The sequence below is a fragment of the Psammomys obesus genome, unplaced genomic scaffold, assembly GCF_907164565.1.
Source record: "Psammomys obesus unplaced genomic scaffold, mPsaObe1.curated_primary_1811, whole genome shotgun sequence".
NCBI lineage: Eukaryota > Metazoa > Chordata > Mammalia > Rodentia > Muridae > Psammomys > Psammomys obesus.
Genome location: NW_026596039.1, coordinates 5155464 through 5175202, shown reverse-complemented (window position 1 = coordinate 5175202; position 19739 = coordinate 5155464). Strand labels below are relative to the sequence as shown.

The 19739-nt window shown below is 47.2% G+C and overlaps 1 protein-coding gene across 1 annotated transcript in view; it reads left to right on the top strand.

The window, feature by feature from the left end:
• Nucleotides 1–19739, top strand: part of Pou2f3 (POU class 2 homeobox 3) — an 82861-nt gene that overhangs the window by 49778 nt on the left and 13344 nt on the right. The window contains exons 4-8 of the mRNA XM_055622248.1: nucleotides 11220–11357; nucleotides 12797–12899; nucleotides 15249–15331; nucleotides 18722–18904; nucleotides 19307–19448. Of these exons, the coding sequence (XP_055478223.1) occupies nucleotides 11220–11357; nucleotides 12797–12899; nucleotides 15249–15331; nucleotides 18722–18904; nucleotides 19307–19448 (649 nt within the window). The remainder of the gene's footprint in view (nucleotides 1–11219; nucleotides 11358–12796; nucleotides 12900–15248; nucleotides 15332–18721; nucleotides 18905–19306; nucleotides 19449–19739) is intronic.

Genomic DNA, 19739 nt, shown 5'->3' with positions numbered 1-19739 from the left:
GAAAGAAAGAAAGAAAGAAAGAAAGAAAGAAAGAAAGAAAGAAAGGAGGGAGGGAGGGAGGAAGGAAGGAAGGAAGGAGGGAAGGAAGGAAGGAAGCTGGTCATGTGACATGTACTTACTCAGGTCTGAAGGTCACATCTCTGATGGTGACTGCTGGGAGATGACAGACTCTGGATATAGCGGGACACGTGGCAGGATCTCAGTTCTTGCTTCAAATGTGTTTGTGAGTGTATGTGTGTGTTATCTACACGTATGCATGGTGCCCAGGACTAGGCAAGCCCTCTCCCATCAGAGCCATGTTTCCAGCCCCTGGTAACACATTTACATTTCAAATACACTGAAAGCTTGCTACTCCCTGTCCTGTCTCTCCCATTTGTGCCTGCTGGTTGGCCTTTTACACACCCTGGTGGGTTCTAGCCTAGACTTGTGCAATAGGGAGCTGGGTACCAGGTGCCTGTTTGTAACACCTGTGCTCTCCTCAGAACCACCTGCCTCCTCACTGTCTTTCCTACGAGCATGCTCTACTTCAGAGACCAGCCTGACCTCTTTCACACACCCACCAGTCTTTCTTCTCTGTGGCCCCTACATGCTTCCAGCCCACACCGCATCAGAATGGGAGTGTAAGGAGTTCCATTTTCCCCTCTGACTCTGGACCAGCTGCTTCTACTTCCCTCAAAGCCCTACTTAGCTTAAGGCTTATAAACCCCCTAAACCCCTTTCATATTTCAGGGCCAACCCTGATACACACCCCACTCCATTCTCCTACCCCCCTTTCCTCTCCCTCCTGCTTCCTTCATTCTTTCTCTTTTCCTTCCTCCCTTTCTTTTTTTTCCTCCATCACTTCCTTTCCCCCTCTCTTCATATTTTATTGGGGGGAGAAGGATATGATAATTTCTCACTATGTAGCTGAGCCTGGCCTCAAACTCTCCACCCTCTGGCCTCTGCCTCAAGTGCTGGAATTACAGGTGTGCACCACCACGCCTAGCTTCCTTCCTTTCCTTTTGTCTAGCTGTCTTCCCTGACATGGTCAGCTGCTGCCCTTTCCATGCCATTCCAAACTATTTTTGATTGTGGGGTTTAACTTTCTGGCCCACTAATCTCAGAGCTCCCCATGCATCTGTATTCCTGTTGGTAGACAGTAGGTGCTTTATTGATGTGTTGAATTAAACTGCACTAGGAAGGGGACCCTGGTGGTGCAGGAACGCTCACGGAAGACTACCCTACTTCACTGCTGCTAGAGCAGAGCCAGTGACATCTAACTTTATTTTGATGCCACAGGCATTTAAAAAAAAAACAAGTCTGGGTATCATGGCTCACGCCTGTTAATGCAGAATGTGGGAAAATGAGGCAGGATGATTGCCTGATTTTGAGTTTGAGGCCAGCGGGGGCTACGTAGTGAGACCTAATCTCAGAACAAAACAAACAACAGGAAAAATGGAAGATAAAGAGCCTCAACTTCACTGCAAAAATATTCTAAAAGACGAAAACTACCAAAGGAACCCACTTATTTTATCCAGTTCTCCGACTTTTAGAGACAAGTTTTAAAGTCGCCACAAAATGCCAAAGGAAATCCCATTCAGGTAGCCAACCATGGTGGTGCACACCTTTAATCCCAGCACTCGGGAGGCAGAGGCAGGTGGATCTCTGAATTTGAGGCCAGCCTGGTCTACAGAGTGATTCTAGGACAGCCAGGGCTACACAGAGAAACCCTGTCTTGAAAAAATAAATAAATAAATAAAATCCCATTTAGATTTTTTTTTTAAACTTCACTTATTTTGAAACAGACTTTTACCACTCAACCCAGTTTACCTTGGAATCTATGATCCTCCTTGCCTTCGTCTTCCAGACAGATTATGACCGTGAACCACCCAGCTCGGCTTCCACTTTCAGGAGCCTCATAGAACTGCAGAGGTGCTAGACTACACGGGAGACTGCCGGAGAGGAGTAATGGAGCAGGTCAAGGCACAGTGAAGGGGATGGGAAGGGTGGGAGTGGAGGGTAAGGGCCCAGGTAGTTGGTGTGGCTCTGCCCTTTCTAACTGTGTAGCATTGGCCATGTTGCTCCTGCTGTCTTAGCTTTAGTTACCAACGCTGCAAAAATACGAGGTGGTTTAGTGGGTAAAGCGCTGTTGAGACTGATTATACCGCACGGTAGGAGGAGAGAACCAATTCTTTTCTTGTAAGCTGTTTTCTGACCTCCAAGTACACTCCATGATACTCACTAGCATATGTGCATGCCTGCTCATGAGCACTCACACACACACACACACACACACACACACACAACACACACACACACTAAACAAATAAATGCAATTTTTAAAAAATTAAATTCATTTTTCTCATCAAATGTAGATTCCTCCATTGATTTTTTTCGTGTGAGAATACTTTATTTTTGAAAATGCTATTAATCTTTAAGTTGCTTTAATAGTACTTTCTGTCTTTCTCCAGCAGAGATAGCTAGTCTGTGGAGCACCTCACATGCAAACATTGGTGCTGCTCACAGGCATGTGTCCAGAAGGCAGGAGACCCGCCCGCCACCCCCCATCACTTTCATTTGGAACCCACTCTCATCCACCCCAGCGCAGCTAGCAACATTCACGCAAGATGGAGAGGTGGCCAGTCTGAGCCTTCTCTCTCTCTTCTTCACCTCTTTCCCGTTAGCGCAGGAGGGAAAAACAAATATTACGTTCCAAAAGCTTGGATGTCTGTGAGAGTCAAGGATGCAGAGTACTGGGCCCCCCACCTGGGCTGACCCCCCCCACCCGAGTTGTAATCCGAAATGAGTGGGGTCTTTTCTTGACTGATGTTAAACCTCATCAGGGCAACAGGATTAGGTCAGGCTCCTCAAAGTCATAATTAGAGCCAGGGAGACAGCAGCATGACTGACAGGAATAGACAGCAGGGCCAAAGAGAGCTTCTCTTAGCAGGTTACTTCCCATGTCTGGAGTCATGTGTGTAAAATGAACTCCATGGTGTCTGCATCTCCTTCCAGCTCTGATGAAGAAGGAAGAGAAGCCACATTTCCCAAATGCCTGCCGTGTACCTGGCATACTGCACCCCGATGCCTTAGAGTGTCTATAACTCAGTGACCCATCAGGCAGAGAGTCAGGGTTATGGAGAAGGGCTTCAGAGTTAGACAAGGCTGGCCTGAAATTGCAATTCCAATATCTTGCCGGCAATGTGACTTTAAACTAGTCTCTTAAGAGCACCAAGTGTCAGTCTTCTCATTTGTAAAATGGGTCCACTAATAATAAAAACACCCTTGCAACCTGTTCCTGCTCTCTTTTACACGTGATAAACTTCCTAAGTAGTTTACATCTGGGCTGCTTTCCTTCCTTTTACGGAGAAATAATCTTAGTCTGCAAAACAGTGAAGCTGAAGGTGGTGGCTCACACCTGTAATGCTAGCACTGCAGACTTGATGCGAGAGGCCTAAACTGGAGGCAGCCTGGGCTACATAATGAGACCCCATACCAAAAGGAAGGAAGGAAGGGATGGAGGGAAGAAGCGAAGAAAAATTAAGAAGAAAAACAAAAGCAAAAAGCTGGTTGTGGTAGCTCATGTGTGTAATTCCAGCATTTGGGAGACTGGGGCAGGCAGATTGGTTCAAATTCCAGGTTAGCCTAATCTACAGAAAGAGATCTTGTCTTAAAATTAAAAGGAGGAGGAAGAATGAGAGGAATAACCTAATAGTAGATATAGTAGAAGCAGAGCCAGGAATGGCCGTTGGACCGAGTCAGGTGCCCTTGCTGGTTCAAAGTCTTGCACTTGTTTCCTGGGTGTATTTTATTTTTAAGTCATCCCAGCTCTGATAAGGAACAGAAAATTCCTTCCACGACAAGCAGCCTGGGCAGTCTGGTGACATGCTGCATTTGTACACTGACCCTCCCAGGAAGTGCCACTGAGCTAGGAAATAGTTCTCACAGTATCGTACTCATCCTTTCCTGCCAGCTCACCTCTTGCCTCATCTAGGGGCAAACATCCCTAGATTCTAGAGACATCCAAAAGCATCCTGTGGTACCCCTAAAGCTGTGGAGCCACCACTGTCTTCTCTCTGGTCGATCAGATGAGACCAAGAGAACTAGGAGATTCTAGTGCAGAGAGAGAGAGAGGGAGAGGGAGAGAGAGAGAGAGAGGTTGTTTTACTGGGATAGTAATAGAGAGACAGGTTACAGAGAGAGAACTAGCTAGACTCAGGTAAAGACAGAATGAGCCAGAGAATGAGAAGGAAGCAGGAGATTAGAAAAAATGGCTGAGTTAGTTTGAGGCCAAGCAGAGCAATTCAGGGGCTGAGAGAGAAGCCAGATTTAATAAGTCAGCTGGGAGAGGAGTTTGGCCAGCACGGCTGAGTTGAACTAGCCAGCCCAGAGCTCAGTAACACCAAGACAGGGGAGCTTATTAAGAAGTGAGTCTCAGATACAAAGTGAATAAATTGTAATAAGTAAATACATTTTAATTAATAAAATAGAATAAAGAAGTAAGTCTCAGAGGCTGAAAACATCCTAGGCCTAGGTTAGCAGATAGAGGCAGTAATCCTCTGAGACAACAACTGAACCAGGTGAATAAAAGTTCCTTTTACACTCTAGCTCCAAGGAGATCAGGGTACCAGTGAGAGCATCTATGAATACAGCTTCCTATGGTGGTGTCCCAGGAGGCTGTGTAGTAGTACCCCACTCAAAATTGTCCACCAGCAAGAGCAGATGTTCTCTGAGGACACAGCCCCATTCCATTTAGCACCAGCATTGCTGTGTCCTGTGTCCTGTTGCCAAAGACTCAGGAACAGGACTGAGGAGCTTCTTGTTCTTGAGCAGAAGCAAGCAGAAAACACTAGACCCTCCCACCAAAAAGCTGCCTTTGTGGGGGGGGGCGGTCAGCATCTGTTCATCAGAGGACCTAGGGCTGAGGAGGCTCTCGCTTGATGGGTAGAACGCTTGCTTAGCATGCAGGAAACCCTGGGTGCTTCCCCGATACCAAAGAAGTTTGGCTTGGTGGCCCACACTGGCCACTCCAGCATTTAGGAGGTACAAGTAGGAGGATCAGAAATCCAAGTTAATCCTCAGTTACATATTCAACTTAAGGCCAGCCTGGGATACCTGAGACCCCAACTTTAAACAACAATACATAATAAAAATAAAGAACCAGTGTCAGCTTGTCCGTTGCTTTGTTGTGTAGAAGCTTGATTTTTTTTTTCTCAGGAAGATGACCCCAGTTCGCACAAAAAAAGGAGTGGCACAGTCAAGGCAGTTTGCTGTAGGTGAGACCAGAGAGCAAGGACTGGATGATGCTATTTCTTCATGCGCTTCATGAAGGTATCTAAGGGAGACAGGAGCCATGGGCTCTAAGGGAGAAGCCAGGAACCCTGGAGAGAAAAGCTCTTTCTAGTAGAATCAGCCATGTTACCATGTTGGGGGTGTGGCTCATGCTAGAACACTTGCCTGGAGTATGTGAGGTTCAGTCTCAACAAGGATTAAAAAAAAAAAAAAAAAGGAGGGGGGTTACTCAACCTCAGCCAACAGCCACCCGAATGAGGTGCTTTCAGCCCCATTCACCCTGGGTGTGTTACCTGCCTGCCCCATTCCCCTACTTGTAATATATTTTTAGAATGTTTTCTTGAGATGCACCTTTCCAGCTCTTAACAGATAAGCTACAGAAACTCTGCCTCACTGCTCAGGAGAAACATAGAAGGAGGAGAGAGAGAGAGAGAGAAAAAAAAAAAAAAGCACCACCTTGCTGTAATTGAAGGCAGGTTGGGAGCTGTTCTGCCTTGAAACGCGCCTTCTTGTGAAATGTTTTATGAAACACTTTCCACAAACGAGTTATGCAACCAGAACAACAGCTTTGATCGTTTTCATCACCAGTGATATATTCATTAGTGTTGGACTGTTTTCCCCCAGAGAGGGTCATGTGACTGTGTCCTATGGAGGGAGCTAAAGAAAAAGACCCCAGCCCCATCATGCACCTGTCCATAGGAGGAGGTTCGAGGTGCAAGCACAGCCTTGTCCATCCCTGCTAATCTATTTCTGGGGATGTTTCTATTTTCTAGTATTTCATAGTAGAAGGAGCTATGGGGAGGGACAGGAGACCGCGGCCTCGGGGTTTCGGGATATCTGGCTGTATAGCTCTGTACCCACATCTGAAGCTCTCTGAGCTTCTGTGAGATGAGAAGGTTCCACATCCTCCAGGCTGAGGAAGACACCAGTGAGGCCAGCAAGGGCTTCTATCTGCTCAGGAGGGGCACCTTCCTGCTAGAAGGAGGCTACTGCTTTCTAAAGCCATGAAGTCAGGGAGTTCACTTGGATTAGAAAAGATAATCGCTCATGATAGCTTTTTACCTCCCTGGTCACTGCCCAAGTCTCATTGCAATACCTTTGAGCAGAGCTGTGGGTGGAGGAGATCCTACACCATCAGACCTCGGCTGCTAGGTGGATGGGGTGCTCTGTGCCCGTGCCAGAGCAAATCCATACTGTGACAGCCCCTGTCCCCAGGGATTAGCCATTCCAGAGACTTTCCACTCAGGTGGCAAGAACTGCCAATGAGGCCCGGAAGACCATCATCATGCTTCCAAGCAGGCTGTGGGTTCAGTCAGGTTCTCACAAGGGTGAGGAAAACTGGGTTTTCGTCCAATTTGCCTGTGGTTCTCACCTTAGAAGTCAGAGGGACCCAACAGACGTCTCTCTATCTCATCTTGCAGACCCACAGCCAACACCCAGTTGCCTGGAAAGGTTCCAGCCTTTTCCACAGCTGTGAAAAGGGATATTTTTTGGATTAGTGCAGGCTTTATTTCTTAATTTCTTCGGTTTCTTGGCCCCTGAGAGTGTCCAAAAAACCACGCTGGAGGCAGTAGCTGGGCATCGTCTCCCTGTGCCTGTTATCTGGCTCTGCACAAGAGTGGAGACTATGGAAGAAATGCTCCTGTTTTTCCTGTTTTTGTTTTTTACATAAAGGATTTCTCTCTGCAGCCCCAGTTGTCCTGGAACTCACTCTGTAGACCAGGCTGGCCTTGAGCTCAGGGATATGACTGTCTCTGCCTCCCAAGTGCTGGGATTAAAGGCATGCGTCACCATGTCTGGCCTCCTATGTATGTCTTCTTTATTTTGTTTGTTTAGGACCGTCTTCTTTGGAGGTTACGCTCAGCACTTCTTACCCAGGGGTTGGGGAACTGTGGAAAATGAATGAATGAAAAGGCTGGTGAGTGAAGATAAGACAAATTAATCTCAGAAGAGTAACATAGAAAGTTACCAAGAAGCCCCAGCCTACACCCGAGGGAGGTTTCTACCATCGGGCATTTTGTTTGCTGACCTGGGAGGTAGGAATGCTCCCTTCCAGGAGAGTGTGGGGGCATCGCTCTGTGAGGCAGATGAAAGGGCGCCTTCTCTTTTATGGTGGTGCACTTCAGCACTGCGGGAAGCCCTGGCAGCGGTCCTAACAGATAGCGCCCCGGTCGGAGGCAGAGCGCATGCTTCCGAGCTCTGTCATAGCTACACCCCTTATCTCTCTCCGTGAAGCAAAATGAGCCTGGAAAGGATCCCGCCACTTGCCTTTGAGCTGGAACTATGCCAGGCTGCCCGGGGTGGTTCTACCGGTGTGATTTCTTCTCCAGGTTTCCATGCCCTCCTTCTGTCCCCCTTCCTCCATCCTGCCTCTCCGTGCTTCTCTGAGATGGGGATGCCTGATGGCAGAAAGGGAGTAGCAGAGAGCAGAAAGCAGGGAGCAGAGAGGTATGTCAGGAAGACTGGCGAAAGGGGCTTTCAAAGCAGACCTGAAATTGTTTTGGTGGAGGTGGTTTTGGAAGAAAAAAACATTGATTATCTACTTTTGTTTGTTTTGTTTTTCAAGACAGAGTTTCTCTGGCTGTCCTGAACTTGATTTGTAGATCAGGCTGGCCTTGAACTCAAAGAGATCTGCCTGCCTCTGCCTCCCAAGCTGGCTTTAAAGGAATTAACTACTTTTTTAAAACTGCTAACAAATGTCTCGATGGAATCTAGGTTGTGTAGACTCTAAGGTCTGCGGATGAAGCAGTTATCAGCATTTCTGAGACAGAAGTGCAGAGCTGAAGAGGCACGGGCAGGGTAACTCTGGAGACCAGCCCGGATGCTGTGCCTTTTGATGTCTCAGAATCTCTCTCTGTCCCCTGAGTGCTACAGTCCCATTTCTTGTCCTTCCTCCTCTTTGCTTCAAGGTTCTGCGGAATGGTCTCTGTGAGGACAATGATGTGCAAAGTAGGCTTGGAAAAGCCAGCCTCTTCCCAATCCTGCCCAGGACTTCTCTGGGGTCTCTTGGTAGTCACTGGACTACCAAATGTGCCATCTGTGCCTGTAACTAGAGTTGGCTATTCCCCTTTAGAACCAGAGGGCGAAAAACAACACAGGAACTCGTGACAGGTGGGGACACCCCTGTTGCTCAAGATCACATAGGAAGTCAGAGTCTGAGTTAGACTGCGAACAGGGCCCACGTTGCTCACCGCCCTGTTTCCTTCACTGCCTCGCCTGATCTACAGAGGCAAGCTTTGTCTTGTTTTTAAACAGTGGATTTGTTTATTTTTAAGGATTTACTTGTTGACACATGTGTATGTGTGTACATGTGTGTGCAGGTGCCCAGAAGAAGGCATTGGGTCCCCTGTAGCTGGTGCTGCAGGCTATTGAGGGTCACCTGATGTGGGTGCTGGTCATCTGGAAGGACAGCAAGTGTTCCTAACCACTGAGTTATTCCTCCAACCCCATTACTGTCTTAACCAATTAATATTCTTCAGGTTCCCACTGTTTAGCTCTTTTCTCTGTCAGCCAATGGGAATCCCTTCCTGAGAGATTAAAATTTGTTTTCCACAGAGACTCAGCATAGATTCAGATGTTCAGTTATTTATTTGTTTGTTTTTAATGATTTATTTATTTTTACTTAATGTACATTGGTGTTCTGCCTGTGTGTGTGTGTGTGTGAGAGAGAGAGAGAGAGAGAGAGAGAGAGAGAGAGATGGTGTCAGAGCCCCTGGAACTGGAGTTACAGACAGTTTTGAACTGCCATGTGGGTGGGTGCTGGGAGTTAAACCCAGGTCTTTTGGGAAAGTAGCCAGTGTTCTTAACCACTAAGCCAACTCTCCAGCACCTTATTTTATTTATCGTTGTTGTTTCTTTTTCGAGGTAGGGTCTCCTATACTGGAGATCTTCCTGCTTTGTCCACTAGCAGCGGCATGTACCACCTTCTCTAGCTCATACACTCTCAACTTTTTGCTTAAGGTTAGACCAATACCCAACAGGAAGGATTCCAAGCTATCAGTGATGTTCCCAGTGTAGCCCAAATGGTTTATGCCAGCATCTTTATGGCTTAGAGTTTTATACGTGGAAAAGATAACCATCTACCAGAGGGTCTATTTCAGAAGGTCACACCAAAGTCTTTCTCAAGGGGTGGTATGCATTCTTTGATGTATGCATTCAGAGTCACTTGGCTCTCCTCGAAGTGGACTTCCTGAAAAATTTCAAGGGAGGGAGTAGTTGTTCTGAGGTAGGGGAGGGGTGGCCACAAGCAGTACTTCCTGCCTTCTTCAGGGATTCCTAGGAAACCTTTGAGTAGGTAGTTCTTGTGTCGTGGAAGGTTGAAAGAGTCTGAAAAGAACCTGAAACCACCAATGTTCCCTCAGGCTTTAAGGAAGGCATGTCTCTGCTTGTATCGAAATTGTCACCTTGTCACCAAAACCATGCAGACCAAGAGGGACTCAGCAGGTGCAGCTTAACGTTGAGAAGGGGGAGAAGAGGAATGAAGGGAAAGAGCCCCCCTGACCAGCAGTTTCCAGGCTTCAAGGTTTCACTGATGGGAATCCATCAATTAAAGGATGTCACATTTTTTCTCTCTTTTGATGCAGTGACGTTTGTGTTGTTTTGGTTTGGTTTAGTTTTGATTTTTTGAGACAGGGTTTCTCTGGGTAGCTTTGGCTGTCCTGGACTCCATTTTTAGAACAGGCTGACCTTGAAATCACAGAGATCTGCCTGCCTCTACCTCCCCAGTGCTGGGATTAAGGGCATGTGCCACCCACTCCTGGCATGAGGGGGAGAGTTTTAAAGATACTATTTAGAATCTCAAATACTATTTAGTCATCTCAAAGGGAATTCTGATATCCCAGTGTGATAGAAAAGCAAATGATTTATAACAGTTTACTCTAGTAAGCTTTTTTGTTGGTTTGGTTGTTTAGTTGGTTGGTTGGTTTTGCATACAGCCCAGGCTGAGTTCAAATGTGATCTTCTTGCCTCACCATCCCAATTGCTGGGATCATAGTGCACGCACTACACCTAGCCACTGAAGATTATTTTCTGGGTTGGGTTTTTGTTTGCTTGTTTGTTTGTTTGTGACAGGGTCACACTATCCTCTGAGCTATCCTTCAATCAAAACAACCATTATTGTCATCAGAGCAGCTCTGGCTGTCTGTAAGAGACCCCAAGATCAGGCTAGGTGACTGTTGACATTCTCACCAGGGAGAAGGATCCTTAGACCCTTGCCTGAGATTCCTGTCATTCCCTTTCTACCTTCTGGCCAGCTGTGTGTAATTCTGACCCAGTTATAAGGAGAGGACAGACTTAATTTATGTCTCCTTAAGTCTGGAATTCTTACAAACACTGAAACTCACCATGTAGTCCTGACTGGCCTTAAACTCATAGGCGACCTCCTGCCTCAGCCTCCCAAGCATTGGCATTATAAGAATTCACTGACATTCCTGGCTTAGTTTTCTCATTACAAAACTTCAAATTATATTTATTTATTTCTTATTCATTCGTGTGTGTGTGTGTGTGTGTGTGTGTGTGTGTGTGTGTGTGTGTGTGTAGGCATATGCCATGGCACACATATGAAGGTCAGGTCATCAGACTTGGTGGAAAGTGCTTTACCTGCTAAAGGTTATCATACCAAAAGGATGAGCAGAACTAAGCTTTCTTTTTTTTCTAGAAGTCACTATGCTATCCTGATTTTTCTCATTCCAAGGAAGAAAAGAACTGTGTTGGCACAGCACGGCGAGTTGGCAGTGGTGGTGGTAGACTGGTTTGCCTTGTAGACTGGTGCTGTAGACCCTGAAGACTGGCCTCTTAGAACCAACCCATCCATCCATCAGCCCAGGGAACTGTGGGCTACCCGCTTCCTCTCCAGACTTGCCACTCATCTCCTGCTTTACTCTTCACAGTTGTTTCTATCTTCCTGGAGAGACCTAGGACTCACCCTCTGCTTCTACCTTTACTTACAGATTAAGACGGAGGACCTGGGTGACTCTCTACAGCAGACCCTTTCCCACAGGCCATGCCACCTGAGCCAAGGGCCTCCCATGATGCCTGGAAACCAAATGTCTGGGGTAGGTGCCAGCCCATGCCATGGACCCTGGTGTGTTTAGTGGTCTGGTGAGCTCCTACCATCTAGCCCCTCTACAAAATACTGGACCTCTACTTTTGGCACCCCATGAATCCATCCAGAGAGCCCCCATTGCAAGCAAAGGAGGCTCAGAGTTTGTATGTGAGGTTTCTAAAAACAGTCCTTGCAGAAAGTGAGGACTGGTGAGGGACAAAGGGACATGTCACTGCTTTTGCAGAACCAAAAACCTGACAACCTCCAGTGAGACAGTGGCTGAGCAGTTACAGATCCTCTCTTCTCCAGTGGGTCCGCTCTGCTTCCTTCAAGAATATATGACAGCTGGGTGTGATGACATACACCTGTAATCCCAGCACTCAGGGAGGATGAGACATGTGGGATCTCTGTGAGTTCAAGGCCAGGCTGGTCTACAAAATGAGTCCAGAACAGCCAGGGCTACACAGAGAAACCCTGTCTCCAAAAACCAAAAACAAGCAAATAAAAGAGTATATGACAAAACTAAACTGTAGTAGGTATTAGGAGAACAGTGACCGCGTTGGGGCCATGAGGATGAAAGTCTCCAAAGGGGTCTTGTACCCTCGCAGCCATTCTTGAAAGCAGTATGTGCAGTCATCCTTTCCCTCCTTCACTTCCGGAGGTTTGTCACGTGTGAGGCTCCAGATGGTGGGATCATCACTTCTATGTCGCGAGCTGGTGAGAGGAGCCTAGAGCGATGGACTTCCTGTTTAATCAAATTGACTTTATTAAAAACGAAGTCTGGGGCAAAGCTTGGTGGTGCACACCTTTAATCTCAGGACTCAGGAGGCAGAAGCCAGTGGATCTCTGCCAACTCAAGGCCAGTCTGGTTTATACAGCAGGCTCCAGGCCAGCTAGAGTTAAATAATAAGATGCCCTATCTCAAAACAAAACAGTGATAAAGGCAGGCATGGAGGTCCATGCTTGTAATCCCAGTAGTTGCAAGCTGAGGCAGAAGGAATTAGTACAAATTCAAGGTGAAACCTTGTCTCAAACAAAACAGTGACAAAGATAATGGATAGTTTGCCCCATTCCTTAATACCTTGCAGAGAAACTTAGGTACAAACAATAACTAAAGAGTGGCTTTTGGTAACCCAGTGACATGATAGTTGAAGAAAATGGACAGCTGGATTGCTGCCACTTCTAGGAAGAGCCTCAGAGACGTGGGCAATACCTACTGTAGGTCCTCAGGGCGTCTACGATCGGCAGTCAGGGCACAGGCAAAGGAAAGCATGAAAACAGAGTTAAGTACCTGCGTGCTGCAGTGACTGCTTAGTTGATTTCAGGAGCAATACCAGCATTAATAGAGTAACTACTGTGTGCCATTTGTTAGGGACACACAGCGACACGGAGCAAGGATTCTGCCCACACCTCCAGAGTTTGCAGCCCCCGGGGTCCCCCAGCTGTAGACTGTATGACACCTATGCATCTCCCCACCTGCAGGACATGGCTTCCCTCCATCCACTCCAGCAGCTTGTGCTGGTCCCTGGCCACTTGCAGTCTGTATCCCAGTTCCTGCTTTCCCAGACCCCACCTGCGCAGCAAGGTAAGTTACCCCGGGCTTTGTACAGTAATCGGCTGAGTCTAGAAAAGGCTGTTGCGGTTTACTGGGCATAGGGGGCAAAGAAGCTGCTCACTCCTCTGGTATGAAAACCAGCTTGGGGCTGGGAATAGCTCTCAACTGATAGAAAGCTTGCCCAGGCTGCAGGAAACCCCGGGTTTGATGCCCAACATTACATAAAACCAGGCATAGTGACATCTTTAATCCCAGAACACTTGTAGGTGGAGGCAGGAGGCTCACCCTTGGCTACATAGCAAGTTCAATGTGAGCCTGGGCTACGGAAATCCTGTCTGAAACAGAACAGCTTTTCTGCCTGGTTTCTTCCCTAGGTCCCTCTGGGGCCCCTCTAGATCATTCAGCTCCCCTTCTTTTTCCTTTCTTTCCAGGCTCTTGCTGGAAATTCATTTTTGTAGGAACCGAGTCTAAAAGTTGAGAATGGTGGGGATGGGGGAGGAGATAACAGGAGGAAGTAGCAGCATTCTGGGAAATGAGTACAATGGGTCCAATTCCCGGGAATTCTGGGAAATGAGTACAATGGGTCCAATTCCTGGGAAGTCTGTCTCCCATTGAGCCCTTTTCCTCCCGTTGGCCTGGCTATGATTCTGTCTGGATGGAACAGCAGTGCCTCCCACAGGCTATAGAAACAGGTTCTGGTTGTCTTTGGCGGGGAAGATACTCCCCAGCCCTGAGCAAACAAAGCAGAGCATTAGCGACACCAGGCATCGTTGCTTAACATGCCTGGGAGTCTGTTGAGTCTTTTTCCTGACTTATTCCTCAGAGTAAACTTACTGAGTGCGGGTGACCTACTAGAAAGTTCCGGAACAGCCCAAGCCCCATGCCGTAGATGCTCACGCTACACTGCTTGCTTTTCCGCTGGCCTCTGCCAGACTGGCCTGAAAATGCTATTGGAAGTATGAGCTCTGCCTAGCTTATACTCTAGAGGAGAGTTTGGAAATCCAGGGAGCTGCACCCTACTCTGATCAACTGCCTAGGACACAGGGCCCATGCTTAGCTCACAAGATGTCTCAGAATAGTACTAGGATGAATGGGAACACATCTGAGTGTTTATTTTGGCCAACCAGCACCCATCATATGAGGGCCAAGACGAGGAAAGAGCAGATAAGTATTATTAGTTCAGCTCGTTTCTGGAAGATTCCACAGTGACATGAACATATCCCAGGCACAGAACGCAGGGCCATACCATAAAATGGATGGGACAGAAAAAACAGGTTAAAACTTGAAGTCAGAGAAACTGGCTGCGCTTCTTTAAAGATTTTGCTGCATAATCTCTACAAGTTTCTGTTTCCTCTTCTACAAAAGAAAGGAAAACTCTTCCCAACACAGTTATTGACAAGTACGTGGTTCCGCTCATATGAGAAGCCTCCGCATATCGGAATGCAATGTAAGCAAAATAAATACACGAGCCTCTTAATTCCCAGTCCAGGGTTCCTCCAAGACCTCTCTTCCCTTTTGACCTTTTGAGACTAAAGAACACAAAGGTCAACTTCAGCAGATGTGGTAATGACCCAGAACCTCCTAGGAACTGCAGATATGCCAAGGAGCTTCTCTATGATGAGTGACTGAGATCTGACCCATTGTCAGCTTTGGTAGTTTGAGTGAGAAGTGCTGGCTCTGGCCATCCAAAGACAAGAGCCACTTATCAGTCTTCAGACAGGCAGAGCCTTTTCTTGGCGTTTTTCCTGAAGACGAAGAGGGAGGTCCCTAGGCAAGGTAACCTGTAGATAGAGTCTACCATGAAGGCCCCTACATCCGGCTTTCCCTTTGCTCTCAGTCCTCCCTCCCATGAATGTAATGACCTGGTCACCAGGAGCCTCTGACCAATGACCCAGTGCCCTTCTGAGCAATATGGTACCATCTGCTTGCTCTGCCCTTACAGATCTGGCAGGCCTAAGCATCCCAGCTGCTTTCCCTCCCAGGCAGACAGAAATGCTCTGCCCTCCCTGGGGCTCTGTAGTCATTTGTGAGTCCTCTTCCCTCTGGGCTTCTCATCCTACTAATCAGATCCCAGGTAGAGTGTCCTGACCCTCCTCTCCTTCGCAGCTCTCCAGGCAGGCAGGCAGGCAGGCAGGACAGGTTTGGGGACTGCTGTTTACATCTGTTTATCCCTGAGTCTGGGTGCCTCCACCTGTATGTGGCAATTGCTGGCAGTGGCCCACAGGGCCTTTCATCTGACTTAAGTTGGGTTATGGACCTGATTAGGTTAGCAGGAGGAGAGGGGCAGTTAGCATGGTTTTAGTGTTCAGCTTGCCTTTCAAATGGCCTGGATTTTGTTTGTTTGTTTGTTTGTTCCTTTGTCCCTCCCCTGTCACTCAGGTCTGCAGCCGAATCTTCTCTCCTTTCCACAGCAACAAAACCCTCTACTTCTCCCACAGACGGGGCCTGGCCTCGCCTCCCAGGTAACTGCCAATCTTACCTCTCCCCAACCCCTCCTGATTCTTCATAGATTGTCTCAGCCCTGGGTAAATTTCAGTTCCTCAGACTTCCCTCCTTTTGAGCAGGACACTTGGGCCTCTCCCTGTTGGCATCTGGGGAAACCCTAAGCTACTTCTAAGGAAGTAGTTTGCCCTGTCACTGGAATGAGGCTCCCAGGCTGGCCTACCACCTTTCAGCAGCTTCACCCCAGGCCTCGCCCCTCTCAGAACTTAGCCAGTTACACAGGGATGCTGATACCCCATCCCCACCCCGCACTCCCGGCCCAGTTCCACACAGAGACCCTCAAGCCCCTAGGAGGGCAGGGCAAAAAAGCCAGTACCTCACCTCAGGACCACTTTAGTGGATGACTTCCTACAGTGGGTGCATGCTGGGAAGAAGCAAGCTAGGTCAAACAGGAGGGACTTATCAGACCTACTGTGATCATGAACACATCTCCTATTTGTCAATTAGGAAATAAAAGTTTCTTGACAGCCCTGTGCCACGCTGCCCCTGGGACATCAGTTGCCTGCACAGATGCATGACTTGTTTCTGCAAGGGAAGCCCAGAAATGATTACAGAGACTTGTAATATTTCTTTTCTGGGTTAGAATCACCCAAGGTTCACTAAGGACCCTGGCTTTTCCTTGGCCTAATGTCCACTGACTATAGCTAGCTGGGGAGCGCCACCTAGTGGTTGAAAGAAATGGGGACACTTAAGTCGGATGCTGCACTTTCGCCCTTCTGGCTGCGCCCCAAGCATGGCATAATTACAGACCTTGATCTATGACTATGAGGTCCCAGAGCGTACCCAGGACAAACTCTTGCATCTAATATTAGAGTGTGAAGAGGCTGGTGGCAGAGAGCCCATTTAGAAGATGATTAAGGTTCTTGTACTCGGGGTGCCATGGTTCCTGTCTGTAGTCCGGGCTACCACAGAGGCTAAGGCAAGAGCATTGCTTCTTGAAGACCAGCTTGGGTAACAAAAAGACACCTTGTCTATGCATAAGTAAGTAGAAGGGTCCTCCTAGGGTGTGATGATGAGGGACCAACCAACAAGAGTCACAGGAACAAGAGCGGAGCGGGATAAATGAATGAAGTGTGGGGTGTCAAACTGATGTAACTAGGCAGTTGGTGTTGGAGGAGGAGCCAACTGTGCTGCTTACTGTGTTTGTCAAATGAAACAGCAAGTGAATTAATAAAAAGGAATGTTCAAGGGCGACCAAAACTACTCTGAGGATCTGGCCTGGGCTACCTCCCTCCACCCGCACCCTCATCTCCTGCAAAATTGGTCTGTGATGTTTCCAGACACTCTGATCTAGAAGACACCTCTTCTAGAAAGTGAGAATAAAATGCATCCTTAACTTGACTCTGATTCCTTATCCTTTTCCTTATAAGGATGCCTGTCTCTGGGAAACCAGAGCAGGAGAGAGGGTTTCAGTTTCTCTAAGCAAAAGAGCAAAGGAGAGATAAGGGGATTTGCACTCATTGTCCTCAAAGGCAGTGAGTAGTCTCTGTGCTGGACACAGTGCCTGGCCCCCAAAATCTGGACTGCACTCCATCTTTGTGGAATAATAGATAGGTCAAGGGGCTGGAGAGATGGCTCAGGGGTTAAGAGCACGTGCTTTTCTCGCAGAGGCCTGGGTTTGGTTCCCAGCACCCACGTGATGTGCAATGCCCCAAATTAACCTTTAAGCCCCACCTTCCCAGGAACCAGGTGACTTCCTGGAATTGTAGTTCTTGGGAAATAACAAAGCCTCATGGGAAAGTATGGTGGCCTATATGTTTGTCCTCATATAAGCCCCTGCAACCTTGTGGCTTGAGGCCATTCTAGCTGAGAAATTCCTACGAATGGTTCTGACCAAAGTTCATCTCTTGGTCAATATTAAATATTTAATAAATGCTTGTTTTAAATTTGGCCCAAAATGGTGTTGTTTTTCCTGTTGAATCACAGGATTAACAGGTGGCTCACAACCACCTGTAACTTCAGTTTTAGGGGAGCAGATTCCCTCTTCTGGTCTCCAGGAACACACATGTGGTACACTTACACACATGCAGGCAAAACACCCATACTCATAAACAAATAAGTTAAATCTTTTTAGAAAATGGATATCCCCAGACTAGATATATTCCTGATCTTATGTGAATCTAAATTAAATGGTAGAATTTTCTATGAAAACAGACTAAAGGAGGAATATCTTCTGACAAGGTGCATTGAGATAGTACTAGTTCAAACAAACAAACCAACAAAAAAAAAAAGAAACAAAACAACAACAACAAAACCTTTGTTTGGGGCCAGAGAGGCAGCTCAGCAGTTATCTCATTCTCAGCAATCACATGGTAGCTATCTCTAACTCCAGTTCCAGGGGATCTGATGCCATTCTTGGTTTTATGGGCCACGGGCCACAGATGTACATGGCACATATACATACATATAGGCAAAACTGCCAAAACATATAAAATAAAAACAAATAAATCTTTCAAAAACACCTTATATTAAAACTACAGCACTCTCAAGGTTAATAGTGGTGTAGATCTGTAAACCTAGTACTACAAAGGCTGAGGCAGGAGGATTGTCAGGATCAGGCCAGACTGGGCTACATAGCAAGATTTTTCTTAAAACAAAACAAAACAAAACAAAAACAAAAACGGGGGGGGGGCAACTGGAGAGATGGCTCAGAGGTTAAGAACACTCGCTGTTCTTCCAAAGATCCTGAGTTCAATTCCCAGCAACCATATGGTGGCTCACAACCATCTATAGTAAGATCTGGTATACAGGCAGAATGTTGTATAAATAATAAATAAATCTTAAAAAAAATGGATTCGTGAAATAAAATTTCAATGTTCTCATTAAAGAAAACAGTAGTATGGGAAGTAAAGTGACATTCATAACTAATATCTTGAATTTCCAGATTACTCCTCTCCCATTGTCTTTAGTCTGTGACTGTTGTGTGTGCCTTCGTCACCTTGCTCTGTGGAAAAGAACAGGCAGGCGAGGCAAATGACCTTTTCCTTGTCCCATGCTGAGATCTGTTCCATGCTGGGATCTCAGCTCTCATAGTAAACAACCCTGCCAGCTCCTTTTATGGTGGAAAGCTGACTAGAGGAAGTCACCTAGTGAGTCAGTGAGTCACAGACCAAAACCCAAAGAGGCCACCTCCTTGTCCGGCTTCTTTCTGTTTCCAGCTAAGGTATTCAGTTTTTGTTCTAGATTCACAGAAATGCTGGTCTCTTTCCCACCCAACGACAACAAAAGGGCTCAGTAAACCCAAGGCCCTGTCACCCTCTAAGTGAACCCATCAATAAACAACAAATGCACACACCTCTGCTTGGCCTGTTGAATCTTTGTGGCTCATCCTAGCCTGTGTTTCTTATCAGGCAGTTGGGCGTCCTGGGCTGCCAGGATCGTCTTTAGAGCCCCATCTGGAAGCACCTCAGCATCTGCCAGGGCCCAAGCATCTGCCTGGGTCTGGAGGTGCTGATGAGCCCAGTGACCTAGAGGAGCTGGAGAAGTTCGCCAAGACCTTCAAGCAGAGGCGCATTAAGCTGGGTTTCACACAGGTTTGCTTTGGGAGTAGGAGATGGAAGAACTGGGTCGTGTAATGGAGGCTGGGTCTTCCGAGTGAGGGTTTCAGGAGCATCCTGGCACTTCTTTGGGGCAAGTACGCTGCATCCTGTTGCCTGCAAATACAGCATAGGTTGCTGGTGCGGGGGAGGGCAAGAAAGTGAGGACATTGCTGGTGGAGATAGAGGAATGAAGACCAGGCAACAGCATGGCCTAGTCAGAGCGTAAGGAGATAACTAAGCCAGTTCTTGTACTCTAGAAGAGAAAGACCTGGGGAGGTGTAAGGCAGTGGGCAGATGCTCAGGCTCGGACTGTGGTAGCTTTAGGGTGGTGGAGGACACGGGCAAAAAAAGGGATACCTGCCCCTCACCTTCCTCCCTCTCAATGACCTCTTGCAGGGAGATGTGGGATTGGCAATGGGAAAGCTGTATGGCAATGACTTTAGCCAGACTACCATCTCAAGATTTGAGGCCCTCAATCTGAGCTTCAAGAACATGTGTAAACTCAAGCCATTGTTGGAGAAGTGGCTGAATGATGCAGGTGAGTGGCAGGGAAATGAGAAATGAGCCTGGAAGGGGCCCCAGGAGGTTCCACACAGGTGGTTCTAGGGGTGTATGTGATGAGGCGTGACCAAGTCAGGACATAGCATCACTTTATTCTCTTCAACATAGCATGAATCAAGAAGTAAGATCCAGGAGATGGGCAATCAGAGATAAAAATGTCATTTTTATTACTGAGGGAGCCCTTTGGCAGATGTGGATCATCTATGGCTAGGGCAACTTGCATTCTATTCTATTCTATTCTATTCTATTCTATTCTATTCTATTCTAT